The sequence below is a fragment of the Anopheles bellator genome, chromosome 1 (assembly GCF_943735745.2).
Source record: "Anopheles bellator chromosome 1, idAnoBellAS_SP24_06.2, whole genome shotgun sequence".
Lineage (NCBI taxonomy): Eukaryota > Metazoa > Arthropoda > Insecta > Diptera > Culicidae > Anopheles > Anopheles bellator.
In genome coordinates, this window is record NC_071285.1 from 12,309,036 (window position 1) to 12,333,639 (window position 24,604).

At 51.2% G+C, this 24,604-nt stretch overlaps 1 protein-coding gene across 1 annotated transcript in view; it reads left to right on the plus strand.

The window, feature by feature from the left end:
* The window catches only part of LOC131205858 (RNA-binding protein fusilli), a 45,526-nt gene that overhangs the window by 5,747 nt on the left and 15,175 nt on the right, over window positions 1–24,604 (plus strand). The window contains exon 2 of the mRNA XM_058198139.1: window positions 15,103–15,408. Within this exon, the coding sequence (XP_058054122.1) occupies window positions 15,103–15,408 (306 nt within the window). The remainder of the gene's footprint in view (window positions 1–15,102; window positions 15,409–24,604) is intronic.

Consider the following 24,604-nt stretch of genomic DNA (forward strand, 5'->3'; position numbering starts at 1 on the left):
GCTAATGATAGTGATGCGTAGTGGATGTGAGTACACCGCCACCGCTCCGTCCCCTCTGGTGGCTGCCCCCCGAAGGAGTCGGCGCTCCACAACTCCGCTGTCTACGAAGGAGGAAGTGGCACAAGAAGTAGCACAGCACCACCGCCGGTAATTACTATTCACAGGGCGATCGCCGCTCGCGCCGTCGCCACAGTCCGATGAGGATCGGGTGTGTGGTTTTGCGGGCCACAGATTTGAGACAAGTCAACCACAGCAGCCGCCTCCCGAGTCAACACGTCGTCGTCGTGTGTCGTCTGCGTTCCTCGATTGTTGCGGTGAGGCCTCTGCCTCTCTTTTTCGTGTGCTTTGTAGCGTGATTATTATTAGGGGACGCCGGCCCGGCGAGAGGCGCAGGCAAGTGTGGAGACATAACGAGCGCTAAAACTCCATCATCATCCGCGTGGCCGGGCCTGGCTAGTAGCCGGTGGTGGGCCACCGAGAGGACAAAAAACAATGTTTAATGTCGCATATGCAAACGACTGGCACTACTGGCCCTCGCACCTCCCGGGGGCCGCCCCATCCCGCGCGGCTGGGATTAGAGGTTTGGCAGAGGGCTTCTCAAGAGCGTGCACCACCGTTTAGGTCCTAAAGAAGAGCCACATTTCAGCGTGTGGTGTGTTGCATCGGGAAATCGGCCGGCCAGAGAAATCGGAAGCAACCCAATGCCGGGCCGGACGGGGCACTAGTATTGATGTCAACAACGGCCACCTCCATATATCGTGTATACCGTTTGGCATTAAGAAGAAAACACATTGCGCATTAAATGTCTCCATGGACGAGACATCATCACAACACTGACCACCCTGGTACTTTCACTGGGCGAAGGCGACAAGTATGTTGCTACCTGGCCATAGCCTGGCCAAGGAGTGCTATAGAGGTCTGTCTCGACCTAATTATGACCCCTTGGATGGGGGCTCTTTGAACAGCGTTTGATCTACGATACTGCCTTTGTGGTAACTGGAATCAAAGCAGGCCGGTAACGGATCGGTAACGTCTCGGACAAAGCGAAGACAACATTCTTTCACAAAGGTGGAGGCCCAGAAAGAAGTAGAGGCCATATTTAACTCACTCTTAAGCGTATGCCGAAGTAGCTAACGAGAGTGGCCTTCGTTATGCTGCGACTTGTCCGATTACCGGGACTCTCGATGCTTGTTACTACTAGGATTAAGAGCTACTGGGATTAGATCTGCATCTTGGAGCGTGTTATGAGAAGACCTCTATTCGTGTCCTACGGTTTGTCCCTCTGATCATTAACTTCTGATTCCATTATCCGTTATCGAATGCACCACAAATTTATTTTGAGCAATAACAAATCGGGTCTCAAACGGTTTCGTTTATGCGCCGATATTACGTCGTCGTATTTGCTGCGCCAGACCTAACTTTTGCTCCCTTTGGATCGATTTTAGCTTAGCTTTAATGAAACGGAAATTGATTTTTCGGGGGAAAACATTTACACCACACCCGAAGCTTCCCGACGCAGGGCAACGTAAGGAAGTGATTGGCAGTTTTGGGTTTTTGTTCGGAGCCCAAGCTTTATGGGAGCTTTGGTTAACAAATTGTTTTGTCGAAACCCAGCGGGCGAAGGAAATCTGTGCTGCGATCGGCGCGAGTGTGATACATTTTTAATTACATTTTTCTATCGAAAATTAATTTTACGATCGGCGCCGGCGCTGATGGCCGGCAGATCCGGCTCACCGTGTCAGGCTTTTGAAGTGTTATTATCTGTGCCTGATCGGAATCGTGGCAGCAGCTGCAGCAGCGTGTATAGCCAGTGATTTTATGTGCAACCACAAGACCCTGTGCGCTGTGCATCATTGAAGTGTTCTTGCCATGACCTTGCCCCTTAATGTTTTTCGCACAGAACACAGAAAAAAGAGTAGGGCCACCACAGCGCACAACCTGGGAACGTCTGGGAAAGAACTGAGCGGTGGCGGGTGGCGTCTAGCGATTTTCTTCGGCCACGGTACCGAAAATGCTAATCAGGCTGATGGGAAAATACGTCATGTTCCCGCTTTCAATCGCTTCTTCTTCGGCGGCGAAGTTCGCGTGACTCTCAACACTGTCTACGTCATCTGACGCTGAGCAAAGAAGCAAAAAACACGACGACTCCGACCCGAGGCTTTTAATTTGTCTGCCACCAGAAGAGACCCGTTCCAGTGACCAGTGCAGCGTGCCGATAAGTTGATTGCCAGCGGCATCGTGGTCGGGTGGGCAAAAACGCTGCCCTGCGCTGTGGCGGTGTGGCCACAAGGACACTTCATTAAATTGCAATTAATCCTTCAGTCACCTCCCCAGAGTCGACCGTCTCGGGAAGGGTCCGTCGTCGTGGTCGTGTGTGCGCTGAAGAACACGACATGGGTCGTCACGGTAATTCATACGGTTCGGCGCCATTTTGTTCTAAACATAGCCGCGCGAGGACACTGGACGTCGTGCGGAACACTTTTTGGCACCGTGAATGATGCGATCATTATCCACGGTGGGTCTCGGGTCCCGATCGGCGCCCGTTCAGTTGGGTATTGGCCGTGATTAACATACTTTTTTTTGTTTTGGATAATTTGCAAACTTTACTTTGGTTTTGTTTGTGGTGCGGTCTTTGCAAAAGGGTCCCTCGCTCCCGAAAGATCCTTGTGTCCGCTGTGACAGATGTTGCGAATCGATAATCATTAATCGGGGGTGCCATTAGAATTAGTGACTATTGTTGCACGGTTACAATGTTTTCAAAAGTAACGATATTATGTCAAAAATATGTTGATTGTTCGTATGCAAACTAAGGACAGTAACACATCGTTCAATAAGTCCCGGGACTAACTATGAAAACAATATTTTATCGGCAAAATTCTTTATTATTCTTCAACATAATATCCTTCAAGTGTAATACAATCATTCCAGCATTCTCTAACTTTTCAATGCATGTTTGAACGATTTGTTTTTTGACTCAAAATGATCCAAAATGATTTTGCGGTCACCCATCACGATTTTCAATACTTGCTTACTTTTTTCAAGTCAGCATATCACCGACAAATGCTTGTTTTCGACGGAGTAGAGTCCGGATAACGTTTTTCAAGCCATTGCTGAGCTTAAACAGTGTTTTTTCCATTAGAAAACAATCTTTTATCAACATATGAAACTCGTTTCGGTCCATTTTTTCACGATTGCAAAGGTGGCGTCACTTTAACCACTATAGCTTTCTTGGTTATGTTTCGATGTACATCAAATTTAGACACATCTTATCTGAAGGTTGGTACTTCTGAACCTTGGTATATAAATGACTCGGGAACATCTCACCGCACTGTGAATATTACAAAATCCTTTTGCTCTGAAGGTTCAAAAAATTCTTTTTGGAGTTTTCAAGCATTTTCCGGGGACGCTTGCTCACACCTCGTCAACGTGTCCATTCCGATCCGCTTAAACAAACAATGGACCGTAGTACTGACCGGCGCCTGACCACTCTATGCTGCGCCACCGAAAGCTCTAACAATGTAAATAATCGACGTTTTGATTAATACATTTAGGCAATTAGGGTTCGATATTGTTTGGAGTGTACCTATGCAAGCTATGTTTGGATTCCTCCAGCTGGACCATTCCGTGGGGCCCCTGGAATGTTCACTTTCGATCGCCAAAGAAAGGAGGAGTTGACCACGGAACGGCGGACGCTCTCGGGGAGCGTTCGAACACGTAGTCTCTGGCAGCTCTGGTCAAGGGGAGTTTCCTGGAGGTCCCGCGGCCGATCGTACATTATGTTGTCTTTCGTTCCACCACTCGCGCGACTCTACAGGTGGCTACGAAATGGGCATCAAATCAATGTGTTGTGGTTTTTGATGTTTGATTGAAGCGTTTTTTTTGTTTGGTCCCAGCTTCGTTTCGCGATCCCAGTAGGCCGTCTGCGTGGCGTGGTGCAATCGATCGAAGTGACGGACGAATGACACACGCGAAAGAGAGGAGCGCTGCTATAGTGGCTGGCAAATGACGTGCCGCGCCGCGTGATGGTCAGAAGCAATTGTGGTCAGTCGCCGACTGTTTGGCTCTCCTTCAACTTTGTTTCGTTTAAATCCACCTCAAACCAGCCCACCGTTCTCAACCACCGCTCGTTCACGCATGAACGGCGGCATCAAGGGTGCTTAATGTGGATGGGCAGCAGCAGCAGGAGGCAGAACGCTATGCTTGGTATGTTATCGTTTCGGCCCGGGTTCGGTGGGCTATTTGCTTGAAGAAGCCTCTACTTCGCGTGGTTTCCATTATTGGCTCTCACGCAGTGCTTGTTGCGCCTTTTTTTTGTTGCTTCTATAGTTCAAGACTAGAAGAAGCATTTAGTGTGTGAAGAAAAAAACGAGGAAGAAGTCTCTCCCCGTGTGGCGGCTTCTTCGATGCGCGCCCGTCCAGCCGTCCGGCCGAATAAAGTCATTGCAAACGAGCTGAAATCGCGTTGCCCTCGAAAACTGCACCCAGCTCAGGTCTCGCGGCGAACGGGCAACGAACCAAATATCCCCACCCTGAAGCAGCAACCGGCCTATGAGGAGCTTATGCACCACCATGCAGTATGTGGTGGCTGAGTTCGAAGTTTTCGCGATTGCAGGTTTGGAAAAACCGTCAGTTATAGAGGCGATTTCGCTGCAGGGCCCTTTCGGGTGTGTTGGCTCATCAGCCGCAGCAGCAGCGAACAACCGTGCCCAAGGCTACTAGATTGGGTTTCGAGCCTGCCTTGGCGTGAGTTTTAGGTGGCTCCGAAACCCGTTCAGTGACCAAGCGCATGGCAGTGGGGAAGGGGCCTACGACGGACTGGTTGCGTCGCTGGGCCAAAGGGAAAAACAAAAGGAAATCGAACGATAGCGGGGAAAACAATTCAATACTGTCATTTCCGTTTCACGTTTCTTGCCGGTGCAGGTCGCCTTCCTGCATATCAGCTCTTGGCCCGCGGCTCACGCGGCTTGGGTTTTCTTTCGCTTTTACGCCCGAGGATCTAATTTCGCATACGGTCGTTGCATAAACGGCCGTGTATGCTACACGCCGCCACGCCGGTGGACCGTCGGGGCTACCGTTTGGGGGGAGTAGAAACTTCCAAAAAGAAAACATAAAATAGTATATTTTTTATTATTGCGATTTCCATAGCGATTCCAATTTAATTTCCAATTCCATTTCCAGTTTTGATTGGTATTTGTGATCTTAGTTTTGAATTTTAAAACGAGCTGTCTGATACCATCTCAAAAGGTTAAAAAGGTCCCCGGGTTCGCCATCTTGGATCGCTCGCTGATGCGTTCTATCACATACTTGTCTCTCCCTCTTCCCTTCTGATCTGCACACTAGTTTTCTCTTTCTGCCTTTGTTTACTTCTCGACCGCGCGAGTCCGCCATCATTAATCAGTGGCGGCGCGCGACGATCGCGATCGGTAGTGATTTGATCGATCGCACAAACGACGAACCCGCTGTTGTTGTGACTCCTCACGTAACATATCGGTGGGTCGGAAAATCCTTAGTCACTGGCGCACCACAAAACCGATTTCGGTTTCTGTGTCCCCGTCACCCGGTGGTGTGTGATCAGCATTAGCTACTTGATCGCCCTTTCATCGCTGCGCACCAATAATGCTGTACAGATTGACACATGCGCGCGCACTGTGCCAGGGCATTAATCAATTTTAATCTTCCATCACAAAGTTTACAAATTGCAAATCGTAACGTTGGGTGGTTTTTTGTTTCGCCGCGTGGCCGACGAATTCGTTTCACACCGAGAGGCCAGTCGGTGCAATATAAACGCTTTTATGGTGTGGCTGTGTGTGGTGCGCCCTGGGTAGGGCAATTGTTCGTTAAACGTACGCAACAAGTGCGCCACTGGGATGGGATACGTAGTACGCGTTGGTTTGGCCTGGTTGATGAATTACCGACCCCCCCGCTGGGGCCGGGTTCAGCACTCAACAATAATTAGTGTGGCCACGATAGCATTAGACTTGGAGATTACTTCGGGGCGGGCGCTAGGCGACCTTAGACCCTCGCTCGGGCTGCTACTCCGGTGAAAACCTTATTTTTCCGACGTCATTCTCGGTGGTGGTGGTTTGTTGATCACTGGGGCCCCCCGTGTGTTGATTTATCTGGGGCCAGTTGTTGTTGTTGTTGTTGCTGGTGCTCTAGGTCGGCTCTAGGGATGATTGGTAATTTCTTTATCAGCATTAAGGACGCAGCACCTGGCCCTCACGGGGAAACTCCGAAGCTCTCGGTTCGGTCTGTGTCTTGTGATGGAATCGGGTGTTGGAAAATTCGTTTCGTTGCTGCGTTTCTGCACGCTCCATGCAAACGTCGTCATGCATCGCGTCGGGGCTTCGCTTTGTTCGGGCTTTGTTATGAAAGAGATTTAGGAAGCCAAAAATGCGCGGCGAAATCGTAAGCCAACCGCCGCCCCACAGACCGACCGTGAGCAAAACAAAGAAATAACCCGCCAAAATCCAAAATTTCCCCCTCCGGCCAAAAAGGAGGGGCGGCGAACGAGTTTAGGAAACAGTTTGACGCGGATTATTGCACCGATTACACTGTTTAATGAATTGACGCCATCGATTAGCTGGCTCGCGGGGGCTGTGCCAAGGGGGGGTATGCATGGCGAATTTCGTCCGGCTGGTGGTTGGCAACCGATTTCACGGTTGATGCAATTTTCGGTTCGGCCTAGCGTCGGTAATAGTTGCGCCAACCGCACGGCGGCGGCAGCGGCGGCCCGTTCCCAAAAATGCACCGATCGAGAGGTCCATAAAATCTGGGAAAGGAAAACGGCGCTCCTACTGTCGGTCCTGTGCCTGCCTGCCGCGCCTCGGTTAAAAAGGTATGGCAAACAGAAAAAAACGGAAGAAAGAAATGAAAATTTTGCACTCAAATTCCGGCGATCGGCGGCCAGCGAGTGGCCAGTTTTCTTTTCGCCTTGGGGTTTTGCGTTGCGTAATGGTGCGTTCGCTGCTTATTTTCCGGCCGTGCCTTGGGGGACCCCCCTGGGCAGGCGAGAGGCCGCGAGAATCGGTTTCGTCGATGGAGGAAACCTCCGCAAATGATGCGATTTGATGCTGCTTCGCCGTTTTGCGGCGTTCAATTTTCGCGCCCCGTTGTTCCAATTGGCGATCGTTGATCGTTGGGGGTTAATATCGTTTGGCTGCATCTTTTTCCTCCCATGAAAATCAGGAGCAACAGTTGACTTAAAGCTGAGCTGAGAGATGGCTTAAAAAGTACGAACCGAATCGGCTAACGATTTGATCATATTTTAATGATCACTTTGGTGCGGCCCATATTTTTTCCCTTCACAATTCCGAAGTATGCGTAACCAACACGCACGCGTGCCGTCTGGAGAGGATTTTGGTGCTCGGGTTTTTTTTTGTTTCAATAAAATGCGCACCACCGTGTGACGCACAAATGGATTGGTTGGTGCCATGATAGGGATCTTCTCCGGTTAGACGCCAATTACGCCACAACACCGTTCGGTGCCAATTAATTCCACAGGACGACGCGTCGTGTGGGCTATTTTGGGCCGGCCCGGTCAGAATATTATTAATTTTTTGTTGGCCATTTTTCTTAGCTTAACGCGCATCGTTTGAGAAGGGGTAACATCCTTCTTTGCCGGCGCCACAGTTCGCTTTTGTAATGCAAATCTCTTATTTGTGGAACAGAGAGTTCAAAAAGTAAATAAACGCTTAACAACGGGGCACGTGTTGCGAATTGAAACGCTCGGCTCAACTCAGCCCCGTTGTGGAGCGCCATTATTCTTCGGCCTGTGACACCGGGCGCAGCGCAGGGCCAAACCGGAATGGGGCCACTATTTTGTGCCGTAGAGCCCCATCCCATTTATTAAAATCAACGTCGAAAATAGTAAATCGATCAGGCCGAGCCAGCGTGTGTGTCGAACGAAAGTCCTTAATTTGTGTTTGCCTTTTGCGCGCTGCTACCTCGCTTCAACGCTGCGCCGACCGACTCTCTAGCGTGGCCCAAACAATAGCGAAAGCAATTGGCACAAATCGCTCCACAATCCTTCTCCGGGGTGCCCAAGTCCCGAGCGAGCATATAATGGGTGCTGCGGCGGGGCCGAGCATCGTTAGCCCCTGCACACTGTCAATGAGATGATAAATAATGCATGCACACAACCACAATTCATCACGTTAATGGGCCGCGGCCGCTGGTCGCCGATGACGGAGATTTTTCACGGGCCCGAGCCACACGAACAAAGTTTTCGTTTTGATAAATTGCTCAATTTATGCAAACCGTGCCAAAAGGCAGGCGGCACACAGGTGGTCAGTAGCAGCAGCAGCAGCAGCAGCAGTAGATTGTTTCGAACGGGGATAGTTTAGCTTCCGTTGGGCTTTTGTTGTTGCCACGAGCCGCCCCGATCACTCTCTGTCACCGGGGGCTTAATAGGGCTTTTCTCCGAAACCCCGGATCCCGGTTGGCTCCAAGGAAAGGCCCGAGGACGCGAGACGATTAGCGGGTTGTTTGGCGCAATAATACCCTTCGAGTCTTTAGGGCGCCAGTTAGAGGGACATCCCGGCTCGCCCGGCAAGGACAGTGTGTCTAGCGAAGGGTGATCACCCAACGGGATAATTGCCCATTGATTGCTTCACTTCTTTGCCGCCCCGACCCGGTGCCGGCTCGAGCGAAATGGTGGCAACACCAACCCACCCGTTGCCACCCTTCTTTGGCACTTGGAGGAGGAAAATTATGTCATAATCGGCCCAACGATCGGCGCTCCGCCAGCCACCCCGTGAGCTACGATTTCGTGTTGTTGCGGATGATCCGGCGCGAAAAGGGGGCTGAAACAATTAAAATCACTTTCTCTCCTCACCTCACTCGCGGCGGTGGCCGTCGTCCGTGCGCCCTTTGGCAAACGGCTCGTCTCTCTGCTGGCCACTCTTCGGAGGAGGGCTCGCTGGCGGCACGTGCCAGATGAATCCGCAGGCTCAGCGTATATGCAATGGTGGCGCCGTGGTAGAGATTTAATTCAATTTTTCGTTACGAAGACACCCTGTGGCCAGTGCGCTCTTTCTTTCACTCTCTCTCTTTCTCGAGTCAGACTGCAGGCTGTTGGCTTTTCCGAAAAGGCTTCCGGCCAGCAACAAACTCCTCGCTGTCGAGCATAATTTGATTTCCCCACCGCGTGCATTATCGTGTGGTGAGCCTGCAGCAGCAACATCGGTCGGTGGATGCGTTTGCGTAATACGCGCCGCGGTTTGCGTCTGGTGGTGCGCGAAGAAATGCGAAGAAAAGCGCCAGCCACGATGGCAATATAGGCGGGTGGTGCAACAACCACCCCACGGCCCCGAGTTTGTTGAGGTGTGTGCAGTAATCATGATGCTGCTGCTGCTGGTGTTGAATGAATGATGTATTTTGACACGGCTTCTCCAAATCCGTGCTTCTCGTGAATTTGATACGAAAGTTAGGTGTCGGGGAGCGCAATGACGTTAAACGGATTGATAGAATGCAATCAGAGGAGGTCTTACTGTCCCATTATTGCCACCTCTGTCCTCTTGTGCTGGATTTAATTATTTCTCGCGAACAAAAACCTCCCCATCGGATCGATAATTCTAATGCTGCGTAAGTGCACATCGCTCAAGTAGCGTTCTTTGTCGTGTGTGCCCTCTATTTATTCATTTCCGTTGTAGTGTTTTAATCACAATCGACGGGGGTCGACCGATTCTTGGAGCCAGACAGAGCCAGTTTGTGAGCGCCGGTTGGTCGGTTATCATGCAGCAGGAGAACCCTATAATCTGAGCTCACATCACAGACCATGACTATCATCATCATCATATGCTGACGGCATTTTAAAACCACCTTTAAATGGTTTCGAGAACTTAACTGCAATACGCTGCAATGAAGTTATTTGAATCCCCTGCGCTTTTGCAAACATTTTCGACCATTTTAGAGGGCTCCCCACACAGGGGGAGATTCACTTCTAGAGAATCATTGTGATGGGCTGCAGTTTTTCCTTCTGACTGGTGGTGTGGTACCTTACCGATCACGCACGGCCAATCATGATCGCGTGTTCAAAAGCGCACACCGGCCGAACCGCGCTGAGGTCGTAGAAGAACGGGTCGAGGAGCTGGCCCTCTGTTCCATTCATTCCGCCGGGCGGGATTCTCCCCCTTGGGTGCATCATTAGCATCGAATGGCTCAGAACCCGTTGGTTCGATCGAAAATTGCACAGGGAGAAACCCTTAAACAGCACGACCACCACCGCGCAGGGGAATCTTCGCAACTGCGTTTTAGAATTTAGCAAACAAAAAACCCGTGCGGGCAGGCGCAGTGTTCGCGGTGTGTCCGGGTCATTAGGCAAACGCTTATTATGTGCAAGGTTCGCATCTTCTTATTTCATCGTGCCAGCAGCAGCAGCGGTGGTGTTCGCCCTTAACCACGCGAAGCTGGTTTTGACACTCCAGTGGTGGGGTCACGGGGAGACTTCACTCCATCGAGGACCGGGATCATCGCATCGCTGGCCCGCGCGGTGGTCATCGATGTCAAGAGTCATCGTTGACGACGACGACGACGACGCGTAGAAGAAGGACGCAACGTTCTAAGACGCGTTTCGTCGTTCGGTCGCTCGTTGAAGTCTCTTTGTTTGTTTGCGTAACTTGTGCGCCCCACAGGGTAGTAATGGTTGTTAAGATTCATGGAATGGAATGTCAACGTTTTTTGCGCACAACATATATGCTCTCGACGGTCGACGACGGTGGCGGAAAATGAGCCACTCGAAGTCTTCCACATCCGGTGGCCATGTCCGGTGCGCGCACGCTCCCTTTCAGGGTTTTTTTTCCCAGCATCTTCTCCATTATTGATGCCTGGCGCTAGTCGTCAAGGCGTCGGTACACTAATTGGCATGCGATAGGGCCCATTCTTAGAAGTGTTAGATTATTGGGTGCGCCACTCACTACATCTCGGGACCATTAGTGTTACGTTGGAAGAATGTTGTTTTTACAGAAAAGTCCCCGTTCAATTAAATGTATGTGTTGAATCCCTTTCCTCTAAAGCATGTTTGCTTTAAACACATGTAAAAGGTTTCTAAAGACTGCAAGGCGAATGTAAAAAGCGAAACTAAAACAGTCATCGGACTGCAATCTAAACTAATTTCATGCCGCCTGGCGAATGAGCTTCACATGATTACCCTAAAGACAGGGCTGACTTACCCATCAAACCCGCCCGACAATAAAAAAGGAACGAGAAAACGGAACCAAAAAACTCAAAACAATCAACTGAAAATAGATTATATTCCTGGTGTGTTGCTGCGCCCGCTGGCTAGCTGGCCAGCTCCTTTGCTGTCATCGTCGTCATTTAGGCCTCGATAATAATGGCTCGCGCACGCCACAATATTCCCTTTTTTCGCCGTTCACGCCGGCAGGGAGGATGTGCGTTGTTTTAGATCACAAGTACAGAGAAAAGATCGGTAAAAAAAGCGGTTAGACCCCGTAGTTCAGCTTTTATATCATAATAAGCCGAGCCAGCCAAGTTCGCCATTTTGCGAGATTCATCATTTTTAATAGACGAGAACACACGCGCGGCGTTATTATGAGATGCCAGTTTTTGTTGTTGCTGCTGCTTATTGCCTTCCCTTTAATCCCTTCGTATCGATCAGTCCCTCCGATCGACCGACGAAGCGTCGGGGCGGAGCTGTTAGGTGCGAAATAATAGGACGGGGAACCGTGTACCGGAAGACACGTTTTGTGGCCGACGCGTTTCGCTACTGGGTCTCCCCCTGAGCTAATCAGGCCTGGCCGGCTAGGGGCTGGCTGGCTAGGATGAAGGTCGACCCCGAGCTTCTTCTCCGGCTCGCGAGTTGCACTCTCGGTTGCAGTCAGATTGCGGTGCTAGAGCGTCGGGAAATGATCGATTCAATCGAGCGCCACCGAGAGGAAGGCGTAATTACCCGAGGGGTTGACCAGAATACGGTCAACGACGACGACGGGAACGACGATGGTAATTACGCGCTCACCGGGAGCTCATCGATGGAAAAGATGGGGCGACGATGATGACGGCGATCGCTCGGCCTGTGATCGATTGGATACGCACAGGCCCACATGTGGGAAGGTTAATTAAAATATTTCATCCTTCGCCAACGACACAGGACACGTTCCAAAACTATAAGAGGAAGGTTGAAAGTAATCCCCACATGAGTGTGCGCCATCGTTTAGTGTTACGCGAAATTATGTTGCCCACGGCGGTGCGGATCTAACGGATCTCCGGCTCCGAGGAGCGGCGCAACACACTAATGCGCGGCGCCCCTATACACGCCCCCCGAACTCCCCTAATCGGTGGGAGTTGCACAATCGGCCGTGGTGTGGTTCGGTGGCGTCAATTAGACCGCGGTGCGCAACGGATGGAGCGCCTGATCTTAATGTCTTTTTAACAATTTTAGATGCCTGCCGCCGCGATCCGTGTGCATGTGTTCCGATTGTAGTAATTAGCTCGCAATCTTCGTTGTCTTCGCATCCTTTTCGTCTTCTTCGTTCGCTCGGTTGGTTCCGGAGTGTTGGCAGATGTTGAAACTACAGGCGTGTTAAAGTTGGCACCGCTCCGGGTGTGTCATTAACCGGTGCCGAATTCGCACCCGAAGGCAGGCTCCCGTGGTATCGATTTCTGCTGCCGTAAAGCCTCTTTCTTTAATGAAATCGCTAATCACGGCCGCGTGCCACACAGTCTGTTACTTTGTTGCTTGGAATTTGTTGGCCGATGGGGGTCAGGTGATGAGTTATTGCGGCGCGGTATGCGCCTGGCGCTGTGTCAAGAGGCTTTTGACAGTGGGCAAAGTGGAACGGAGCTTCCGTGGCGCTGGGGTGCACCACGTGCTCTCGAAGATCATCTCCCGAGGAAGGTCTCACTCGGGAGAGGTCAGATGGCGCGCGCATGGCTATACCCGCGTCGGCCAGGTCGGGTTGATGGGGCCAGTAATTACCATCCTCGCTGCCCCGGGTAAGCCCCCCTAATGCTCACCCGAGAACAGCGACCGAGGATTGCAGCGCCTTTGGGTGCCTTCCAATAGATCCGCCATCGTGCTTCGTTCCGCCGGCCGATGAAAGCCGGGCCAAGAGTTGAGAGTTCCCGGATCACGTGGCGGATTGCGTGTCTCGTTTGCAATTCTCCACGCGGAGGCCTCGGTTGCAATTTGTGGCCCGTCGTTTGCGGTGCGCAGCCTTTTTATTGGGTACTTACCGGGAAGTGGCCCGGCTCGTGTTTCCGTGAAATTGTGCTTCGTTGTGCAACGCAACTCTTGGGAGTAGGGAAATGTTCTAAAAAGTTGTCCCAAAGACCGACCGCGCAGCTAATGGTCCTGGGCGCTCCCCGTCTTTCTGGTGGAGGCTGAGATGTTTGCGACGGAACGGAACGGAACAATAGGCAATAAAAAGTCGTTTGAGATTTTGCTCGCCAGACTGATGCGCTATAAAGATTAGCCCACTCTCCCGGGCCAGGAGTTCCTTGAGACGCGCGTTAAAATGTACCGGTGATGTGTTAGAGACGCGCATTTTCGAGCGTACCATTTTGGGGGTATTCTAATTTCTTTCCCGGATAAATTTTCTCTTAAATGCTTCGTTTTGCTCAATTTTTGGACGTAGTGCTCTCTAACGTCGAATAGGCTCCTCATTCCGTTCCCGAATCGTTCACTAATAAAACAACCAATTGCAATCAACCATTAAAATTTATTTAATGCCATTTAAAGTGGATCGCACCCACCGTTCTGTGGGGCAATCAAGTGTTGCCAACGATTAATCCCACCACGTATACAATTTTATAGACCGCGGCCGCGGGATTCGATTTGAGCTCTCGTTGTCCGATTTTTCTTTTATGACTTCAATCAACTCGAACCCGTAGGGGCGCGCGCTGTGGTCGCGAGCAGCAGGAAAAAGTCTCACGGCAGAGTCTGTAAGGTTTCATTAGTTGAGTTTTGGATCAGAAGCTCCATCACAATGTTTCGAATGATGATGAGCTTCGAAAGGTGGTGGTGCATCTCTTTCCTTCGCTCGGCTAAATTATTCATTCAAACAATCGAAGAGCACGTATTAGTGAAGCGATAAAAAAATTCAGAAGTTGTAAGCAAACTAGTTCATCAGGTTTAGGGTCCAAACTTCGCCTCTACGCTAATGCCAATTTAGTATCAGCACTTAACTATACGAAGTTTAAATCGTTAAACGCCCTATTGTTTGTAAGCTCTCGACAAACGAGCTATTTAGGTCAAAACGGTTCCACAAGTGCTAAGCGCAGCATAAAACTTCGCGTTAACCACGATCGCTTCCAATGCTCATTGAAAAACACACTGCCTTACTCTTTCCGAGTGCTGCTGGCCCAATGTCATGAGAACTTTGCCGCTTGTGAAGTTATTGGAATCGCTGTTGATTTGTGTTTGCTTTTCAATAAGAGAAGACTAACAATCGGTAATCGTGCCCGACGCTCGTCTCACCCTCAGCCCAGCCCTGCGCGACTCACAGTTTTCCCGTGAGGCGCTGCACATGCAATCTCCGCTCCAAAGGCAACGATGGGCGGAATGTTGTTCTATCGAACGCCAAACGCGCTCCATGCGGTTTTGGGGCGCATGCCATGTGCGCCATGAAAAATGTGTTGATGGCGGTTAAACGCATTATCTAATCGCGTCGGCTATCTGCTGATGATGATGGTTTTGGGGTCAGTTTAGCACCAACCTACCATAAAGGCTCAATTGAGGCAGCATAGCGACACAGTACATTGTTGCAGTTGTTAAATTCCTTTGAACGCATTGCGCGCGGATTTTAGGACTCTGGGGACTAGATTCTGTGGTCCTATCAGTGGATCGCGAGCTTTGATGGAATTTTGTGCAACAATCTAATAATTTGTTTCATTAGGTGTTGAATGCAAATGAATGATTGATTGCGGGGCCTCGCAAGGGGCTGGGTGGAAACGTGGTGCGGTGTGTCGTAAACTCTGCGTTGCGTTTGTATTCCGGATCACCGAGGTTGTGGAGCTCCATGATTAGCATCCACTTAATGCGCGCAAACCACCGGCTCCGAGTCGGGCGGGTTGTGCGTACGTCTTATCGCCCGCTGCTCACCTAATAACCGAACGTTCTCCATCTCTCTCTCTCTCCTTGGGCAGATAATTGGTGCGAAGCAGTATCTAGTCCGGCCGATGAATTCGACGTTCCGCACGGACTCGAGCGGCAATAGTATCACCGGCAGCAGCAGCAACAGCAACATCAGCGGCGTGGCCAGCGGCCCCATCGGTGCACTGACAGCAAGTGACAGCAGCAACGTCACCTCGTCCACCGATCAGCAGTGCTTGGCGGCGGCATCTTCGCCGACCTCGGCCGGAGTGCCGGAATGTGCAATATCGCAGGAGATACCGGCCATCGAGTCGCTGGTACAGACCAATGGCCGTCCCCTGGAGGAAGTCATCCAGCAGGTGAGTCCGCCGGGCTTAGGAGACACAGCTGGAGGGCGGTCACGTTGGGCACGCGTGCTTTTCCGGAGCGACATCTAGAAGGACCCCTCACGTCCGATTGCGCCACCGACTTCGCGTAACGAATCCGAACGGCCACTACTGATTGGTGGCCAGGGCAGAAACTGCGCGAAAAAGTTGCAACCGTGATTAGTCCAATTATGCACACGACGACGGTCCGAGAGTGGCGTGTGGCGGTCCGGCCAGCCGGCGCTCCAAATAAGATGGCGCCCGCTGGCAAGGGCCCGGATAGCGGGCCCCGCCGGGGTATCTAACGGCCTTCCACCGCGCGGTGCTGTCCATAACTTTCGCAAACTGCGCAGACGCACCGTCGGGATACTCACCGGAGGCCAGAGTCAGTTGAACCGGAGGGCAGGTTTTAATTTTACTCCGGACCCATCCCAACTGGACCGCCGCCGGTCGATTGGCGTTATCGGCGTAGGGCGACCTCCTCCGTGAGGTGGTGGTGTTTGGGCGCGGCTATAGATTAGAGAAGCCGCGCTCCTCGGTGAGCTGTCCCAATGGACGCGTTCCCGTTAGCGGAGCAGGTTTCGGCGGCCGGAGGATCTCTGCTAATGACAGCATTATTATTTGCATATTTTTGCCCGCGAAACAGCGCAGCCGACAGCGCCGGGTCTTCTCGTCCGTTCGTTGTGACGTTCGGCGTGAGCTCCGTTAAAATGCTGTTATGCGTCGATGCCGGGTTCCAGTTCCGTGTGATGGCCGCTGGGCTCTCTGGCTCGGTTCCTGTGGTGAGGGGATTTTTATAATCTTGCACCAGAAGCAGAGACCTGTCCTGTCATCGGCAGTGCAGCGCACTTGGGCGGCGATACATTAATCGCGTAAAACATAAAGTAGAACACATTTTTCAACCACAAACAAGATAGAGGTGGAAGGTTGGTGGCAAATGTTTCGGCGGCTATAGGTTATCTTCATGGGAAAATTGCGTTTAAGGTTGGAACAGCTGTCCCTGGGCCGTTGTTTTCCCACGGACAGTGAACTTGTTTGGGAGCAGAGTCCTTCCCTTTGGTGGATTAGAGATTAGAAAATGGGGATCGCTCCGGATGTGTTCCAACGGAGACCGGATCGTAGGCTCGCTCGTTCGCTCCAACATCTGTCTCGGTGTGTCCGAGGATCGATTGATCGATCGGGCCGCGTGCAAAACCTTGGCTCACATCGGACGCGATCGCGATCGTGGTGTCGTGTAAGCTGTCGAAGCTGGTTTGTGTCGCGCATCCGATCTGGATCTGCATCTGAGGCCCGGGCACTACTTTTCAATCCCTGCCGCCGGCCGGTTCACTCTACTGAAACTTATTGCACTTTAATCGGCGTGCAACCTACGGCGGCGGTGCACCTTACCGTGCACCGACCGATGGTGGACCCGAGAGAATAACGAGAGAGGTCTCAATTAATCTAGTTTTCAAAACTCGTTATGATCGGTCGCCGTGGGGAGAGCCTAGTCCGGGGCGACACATTCCACGGGGTGAACTCTTGCGGTGCAGGACAGGAGATTATCATTAGAGGACACGATGGTGCAGCGATGCGGACATCGCGATCGCGGGCGTTGTTTTCCGCCTGACCGAGACTGGATGATCTGGTCGCCGACATTAAATGGACGATTTATTCGTTCGGTCTCTCCGTGTGTGCTGTACGCCTCATTAGGTGCCGATGCCGTAATTCCAGGAATGTCGCCTACAACATGTCGGATTAGCCGGAGAGCCAGAGGGTAATATGTTCCCGATGAAGTAGCCAATTGTCGATCTTCCGAAACTCATTAGCTCGGTGCCGCACCAACTCTTCCGCCAGGCCAGGAACCGTTGTGGAACACAGTTTTCGGACTCGGGCCTCGGACTTGGGCGGGTCAGTCCGGAAGTCATTACTTCGTGTTCCGTGTGCATTCCACAAATGTTTTAGACTGACTTTTCAGCGCTTTCGGTTTCAGCTGTCGATGCTGGCTGGGCGCCCGGCGCTCTAATGAGGGAGTGGCGCACCACAATTTTATTGCCCCACGATGGGTTTGCCCGTGGAATTCCTTCTTTCTTTCGGAACCGGACCGGAGTGAGTCATTTGCCGGCCACTAATCGTCCAACGATTTCAATCGATCGCTAACTAATCGCCCGAACCATTTTCTTTGGCCCAGCCAGCTGGTAGCTTAAGTATCATCGCCCGGCCCACCGCCGGTCACGGTTCGAGGATTCACACGTTTTCGGGCTCCTGGCGTGGCCTGGCCTGGTGGTGTTCCAATCAATCCTTGGTTAGCTTTATGATTTGTCCGATGGAAGCAGGCTCGTTAATTAATGCTCATTAAGGTGCCAGCCTTTGGCCCCGGTCTCCGCTGTCGGACTCGCCGACATCTGACGCCCGGCCTGATGATTGGCCTGAGCCTGAGATTTCTAAGACCAAGCCCCTCGGAGCCCCTTGGAGCCTTCAGTTTTGACCTCAAACCACACACGGGCACAGGTGTGTGCCAAGAGATTGCAGGCGTCCCGCTCTTTCCCCGGCCTTTCCCTGGCCAGGTGCCTTAAAGTTATGCAAGCCTCCCCACCGACAAGTGGCCTCCTCTGAGCTTGCCTGGCCCTGTAACGCAAGTAGAACGCGTGCGCGCGCGCGCAGATCAAAGATCATTGGAAGCCTGTTGGCCAGACATGCTGCGCAGCACGGGTCACCGGTGGGAGTGGGCCATAAATTAAATTACTGCTGACGACCCCATCCCGGGCGCTGCTGAGATATAGGATATCGATCACCCAACAACCGCATAATGCCAGTAATTTGCGCTTGGCCCGAGCAGAGCCGAGCACCCTCCGAGGCTGCAGTTTTGGAGGACAAAGTGCGAATGTCACCACCAACAGTGGTCTCTCTCTCGAGAGAGAGGAGCTCGTGTGTTGATTTATCAGATCGTTAATGATGCATAATTTGACTTTCTGTGCTGCGACCCAGTAGTAGGGCTTGTCGTTCTCATTTCTAGCCGAACCGCGAACCGTGGTCGTCCCAACTCATGACACTTAATAAGCACCAACAAGCAGTGTGTTTTTAGGGCCTTCATCGTCGTCATTTGGCCTTTCCCCGAGAATGCCCGCGGGGTCCGTGGAACCATCTCCCCGGGGTTTCTTCGGAGGCGCGCGCTGTTGATGGATTTCGGATCTAGCAGTGCACCGGACATCTTAATACAAGTGCTCGACGCTGGCCAGCTTCCCGAAAGGGCACACCATCAAGCACCAAGAGAGATAATTGGAGCACGGGGACACACGGTACCGTGGTGGGTAAAAAGTGAAAGGATGTGAAAGCCTTGTGAGCAGCGGCGTGGTACGTCTGTTCCGACGATGCCGATTGTTTCCCGGGATTGAGTTGTTTTCCCCCCAGGGCGAACGTCCGTGTGCTCGCTCCGTTGCCTTGAAGCCCACCGAGGACTTCTTTTGGACTGGAGGACTTGCTTTTAACTTTTTTTAAATACATTTTAGCACCGACGGTTAAACGATTAATCACGCGTGGAACCGTTCGGGACATTCCGTCCCTATGGTCAAACGGCGGATGGGCTTTCTGGGGCAAGGCTTTTGAGCTCTCGCAGGAGTGATTTCCTGATTGGAAAATAAATTGTATTTCGCAGCCACGCTGAGCGGATCGTGCGTTTAAATCGCGACTCCGCTAATCCTGGCTGGGCTGGGAATGTCACCTCGTTCGTTTTTTCGGCTCCATCACGCGGAGTGGGAATTTCCTAACGACTTTAGGTCCTAGGTTTGCTGTTTTTGCTGCTCGACGAAAGTATTGCGTAGATGCCGCGCAACATTCGCTCCAAATTAGAGTGCGGCGTTAAATCGGACGAGACCGGGGCCGAGGGCTTTTAATCCGTGTATTAGCCTTCTCACTATTAAACGCGGCTCCCCGCGCTAAGTGTGTTGTGACGACCAAACCGAATGCCGAAAAAACCGTCGGCGTGGTCTAAAGAAAGCGAAATCGTTTATTTTTTGCTAATTTTGGCCCTCGTTACACGTAAGTAGCACTTAATGCGAAAACTGTCCAAGACGCCGCGTAATTGGCGTCTTTGAAGTGAGATCTTTAAAAAGCCGCCCCTGTCGAGAGCGGACGATGATGGGGGTTTCACTTTCGTGTGGCGCCGTTTTTTTGGGTTGTAGTTTTCAATTTTCTAGCTACGCCATCAAACTGCGCGCGGAAAGTTTGATAAAACCCTCGGTTGTAGCATAATTACAAGTCGCGTCCCTAAAAAAGGACCGCAGGGCAAGGTGCCGTGGTCGGCTCGCGAAACAGCATCGCGAGTTGGTTAACTTAAAAATAAACCAAGAAAACCCGCCGACACGAAACAAGACGCTGGTAGCCCAATTTAGAACCACCTTGAGAGCGTGTACAACAAGCATCCATAAAACCGGTGTCGGTTCCGGTTTTTCTTGCCAAACAATGCGCCACGGCGCCTGCCGGCCCTTGCAGATTTTTAATTATTATGCGCTTTGCTTGGTAGTTGGTGTTCGGTCCGATCGCTTCCTGAGCCAACCAACGGCAGCGGCAGGAGCACTCGATCGCTTCCATCTCGGAGCCCGGTGCCTCGGCGACGAAGATAGTAATTTTCGATAATCTAGCCGATGGCGCACGGATCGGGCACTTAAAATAGGGCCCACCAGAGAACAACTTTTACATGCGCTCGATCGGTGCTCGATCGATGTCTCAACGCGCGTTCTGTCAACCTGTTCGCTGGGGGCTCTCGTCCGTTCGCAGTTCTGCAGTTTTACTGTGGCCAGATTCTCACCGGTCTCCACCGGACTCGCTGTGGATCGGAAATCGGAATGGTGGTGAAGCCCTTTTTCCTGGCCACCATCTGGTGCTGCCGTTGGGGATCATGTTATGAGCATTTGTAATGATAGGTCGCCACTGCTAGTGTTCCGCGCGCCCGTCGACACAGGGCCCGGTGTGTGGCTAATGACAGGAAGAGCTTAGTTTAATTAATTGGCACGTACTCTCGGCACGATGCCAAATAAATGATCCCTACGATGCCGTGCCACGCTGCTAACGCGCGAGGAAGGGCGAGAACAGTTGTGCTTCATTAGCACACGCTTCGGAGTCCCCCCCGGTGGGTTTTTGCTCTCCCCTTCGATCGGCAAATTGCGAAGCAAATCGTCTTGAAGGACTTCTGGGGCCGGTCGGGGCCGGGGATCGGTGATGGATATTGCGTCACGAAGGATTAGAAAGAGAGCGACCGAGAGGAGAGATCATTAGGGAAATGGGGCCTATCGATCGCAGGTAGAATAATTTACCAATTCAAAGGTAGGTAATTCAAACGCACTGAAGGAGAAATTCATCTCCGCTAATTAATTCGAATGTCTTCTCCCACTTGGAGTCCAATTATGTATCAGCCGGATAGGGACGGATAAAATGGACAGGTTTCGTTGATTTGCGGTCAGATTTTTGGGCTAATCACCAACGTTTCGGGATCGCTTGCCGCCCCGCGGCTGCGTGACGATCGGGCAAAGGACGCGCGTGTTGGCATAAATATTTATGCTCGTACGCGGCACCTTATCTATCGCGGAGGCTCGATATCAGTTTGTTGACTAATTTGTGGCTTTCGCCGGCAGAGACCCAGCCGAGAGCCAGCCAGTCAGCCCGCGCCATCATCATGCATATATGCTGCATGATCGCTCCGAAGCCGTATTGCGAACGGGTACGTCTGTTCGGTACGTTGCGAACGGGTCGCGGTGGAACCTCCACTTCTTATCCGGTCGGAGGTCGAATTAGCAATTCAACGGTTGACTGCTGGCGGCTGGATGATGGCCTCTCCTCGGTGTGTGTCGCGTTGCCTTGGCCAACATATTTACGTTTGCGACGTTTTCGACGTCCAATTTCATCCGCCACCCGGAGCCACCGAAACGGACCGGCGACAGAAACATTCTCGTAAAGGACCGCAGTTCGCCCTATCCGATCGCACCCATCAATTGTGCCGCCACCCCAAAAAAGGAGAAAGTAACACTTCCGACACCACGCCACTGATTCTCAAGGGGTTGACCCATGTTGGAATGCCCTTTAGCCGATCGACAACCATCACACTTCATTACCGGCCAGAAATGTGGCAATTTGTACGGCCCAATATTGGCACAATAAAATGTGCAAATTTCGTTCGTGTCACAATTGGTGTGCTGTCCGCCGGTTTACCGACTGAGGGTTTTTCACCGGGATTATGGGGCTGCATACAGTGTGGCCAACGTGTTCCGAGATCGAATCCGCCCTGTCTTTATGACGAGTGGCGGAGGCATTGGCGTCGTTGAGTCGTTGTCGGCAACATAATCGAGAAGTTTTATAAAAATCGGTTGACATTTCTCACTTTTTGTTAATAGCTGACAATTTGCGGTTACTTTTTTAATTGTTTAAGCTTTTTTGTAATGGCTTTTGCAAGGCTGCAAGGCTACATTCCGGACTCTGGCGATCGGGTGTGTGCAGTCACGTGTAAAAATCAGACGATGGAGTCGTTATGATTGGGATATTTGAGGTAAAAGGTCGTCGATTTGCTGTCTTAATTCTCCCTTAAAAGTTCATGAATCCTTTTTTTTTTATTGATATTTAATGCCTTCTTAACCCAATGCCATTCTCAGTGTCACAGTGTGCGGTCGGTGCGTAAGAATTCTTGAACTTTGCCAATCGACCTTGTGGCCTTCTTATAAGTCGTTCGCCATCCTATTTCGCCTTCAAATCGTGTTCGTTACTGATATGCCCATAGCGACGATCTCGGAACTTCCTAACCGCACTGTGTGTGCTTATCCGTTACGTATCCGTCATCGAGTGAAGCGATCGCCCGACGGAGTACTTCGACCATAGGGTTTAGTTCGAGTCGCTACTCGTCGTGTAATTGTCCGCACACACTTCTGACACTTATGACCGTTTTTCTTTTGGGTTGATTAATGTAAAAACTCGCGATCGCTCCCAAAGTTGTTGCTAAGAGACAAAATGGCGCGATCCGCAAAGAGTGTCATGTAAATCCGGGCGCACAGGAGATCCGCCATCGATGATGATTGTCACCATCACCAGCCCAGCGCTCGCGGCAGTTAACGGCGCCGACGACATTTTTGTGTACTTTGTGTAACCCTTTCGGGCCGCACTGTGACAACAGACAGAGTACAGAGACACTGTACAAGCAGCAACAGCAAAAAAGGGCTTAATTGTAAAGATTGCATTCGCGATTGGCGTTTTAAACGCGCTGCGTTTGTGGATGATCCGTGGATCCGCCGCAGGCCGCGCTAATGGCATTTGCTTAGTTTTATTGAGCAGGTGTCGCGCCGTGTCCTGTCAGGTGGTTGGGCTCGAGTCGCGGATGGGTAAAAAAAACGGACGGAAAAGAAAACATTAAATGAACCTGCTTTTACATTAAAAGCCGGGAAGCCCTGGTCTGCGCCACCTGATGGATGTTTTTCCTGCCTCTTCTGTCTGGGCCCCAACCGAGGAGTGGAGTCACTTAGGCGTTTCACCACAATCCTCACTCGAGCTCGAGAGTGCGTATTCGGTTGGTAAAATCGTAAACTTTCATCAACGTCACATACACTCGACTTTTCCGACTGCAATAAATCACGACACGCGCGCACGCGTTGACAGCACGCCAACGAGAAGTGGCCTTCGGACGCGGGGAGCGAGGATTCCGAAAATTAAACGACTGTGTCTTGCCTCTAAAGTCGTGTCGTTGATGTGGAGCAAACGTCACGCGTTCTAAGGCCGAGCGAGATCCAGTTACTACCCCGGAGCTGCTTGATGGGTCCTTGCGCCGCGTGCCGTCTGGTTGTTATTGTTTCGTTTTTAGTGACCGTTGATGGTGGAGATCACTTGAGGAAAAAAGGGCTCATGTCTGAGCCTTATTTGTCACGGATGATGACATATGAAATGTGTGTGTTGGCTTCCCGATTGGCCAACGGAAATTGTGATATCCATTCATTCGTTTGTCGGAACGATGTTTTTCGGGGGGCAATTTAAGCCGTGCTTTTTACGTCATCAAAACAAGACTTCTAACCGCTCGTGACAAGTGCGAGTAGTTGGGACTTTAATTACCCTCATTGCAACGTAAAAATTAGACCATCTGATGGCTTCATTTGTGCCGCGGACGGGGACTACGTTTAAGGTGCATAAAGAAGTACCAAAACCACTGATACACCCGTGCGGACACGTGCGCCCCCAAGGATCCGGGTTTTCTGGTGGTTTTATCCAGGTCTTTTTTGTCGATCGCGCGGACGCTACGTGGTGACGTAAACGCTGGAACCGAGGAAGGTTGATGAAGAGTTCACCACCAACCAGAGAGAGAGAGAGAGAGAGAGAGAGAGGCAGAAGAGACCGTGGCGTGTGGCGTGAACCGAACCTCGAACCGCAGCGTGTTTTGCTTGGTCATGGTTGCAGAAATGCAAATCAAGACCCCGGACCGCGCGCACCGAGTCCGAAGTTGACTTCCGTCGTCGTTGTTGCGGTCGGTGCCGGTGGGTCTGGTGGTGGTGCAGCGACCACCACGTCAATTCAACGTGTCGTCTTCAGGCTTCGAAGGAGGGAGGATTGAATTGCGCAAATTGCGTATGATAACAAAGTGTTAAGCGCGGGGCTCCAAAGCCGATCAAGAAGTTAGCTCAAATCGATGCTTTGGGTGGTAGGTTACTGGGGTGTTCAATAAGCTCTTTGCCTCGATAACAGAGCGATAACTAATTTTTTATTATTATGTTGGTAAACTCTTCAACGTACGTGAAGCTTCGTTTCAGTCGGTCTCTTAATTTTTTTTTACAAGTCATTTAGTATCGACATGTTACAGCATGTATTCAATGGAAAAAGTCGTGCAGTGATTAATTTGTTTTCAGTTTAAAAGCAATGGAAATTTATGAACGAAAGCTGAATTTCGCCTTCAATTCAGGGGTTAAAAGGGGGGGTTCTGAGTTTAAACGATCAAGGCGATCCTCGTCAAAAACGTCAAAAAACAAACACAACACCCGGAATCGTAGAAAAAATACGGGATATCGTTTTGGAAAATCGTCGAATCACTGAAAGAGGTTTAGTACAAGGCCTAGCCTTCTCATTGAGCCGTATAACCACTATTTTGACTGAAGTATTGGGTTTCAAAAAGCTGTTTGCAAAATCGATACCGCATTCGCTAAAAACGCATTCGAATGCATCTTTCTGGGCAACAAGCATAAAGTGAATT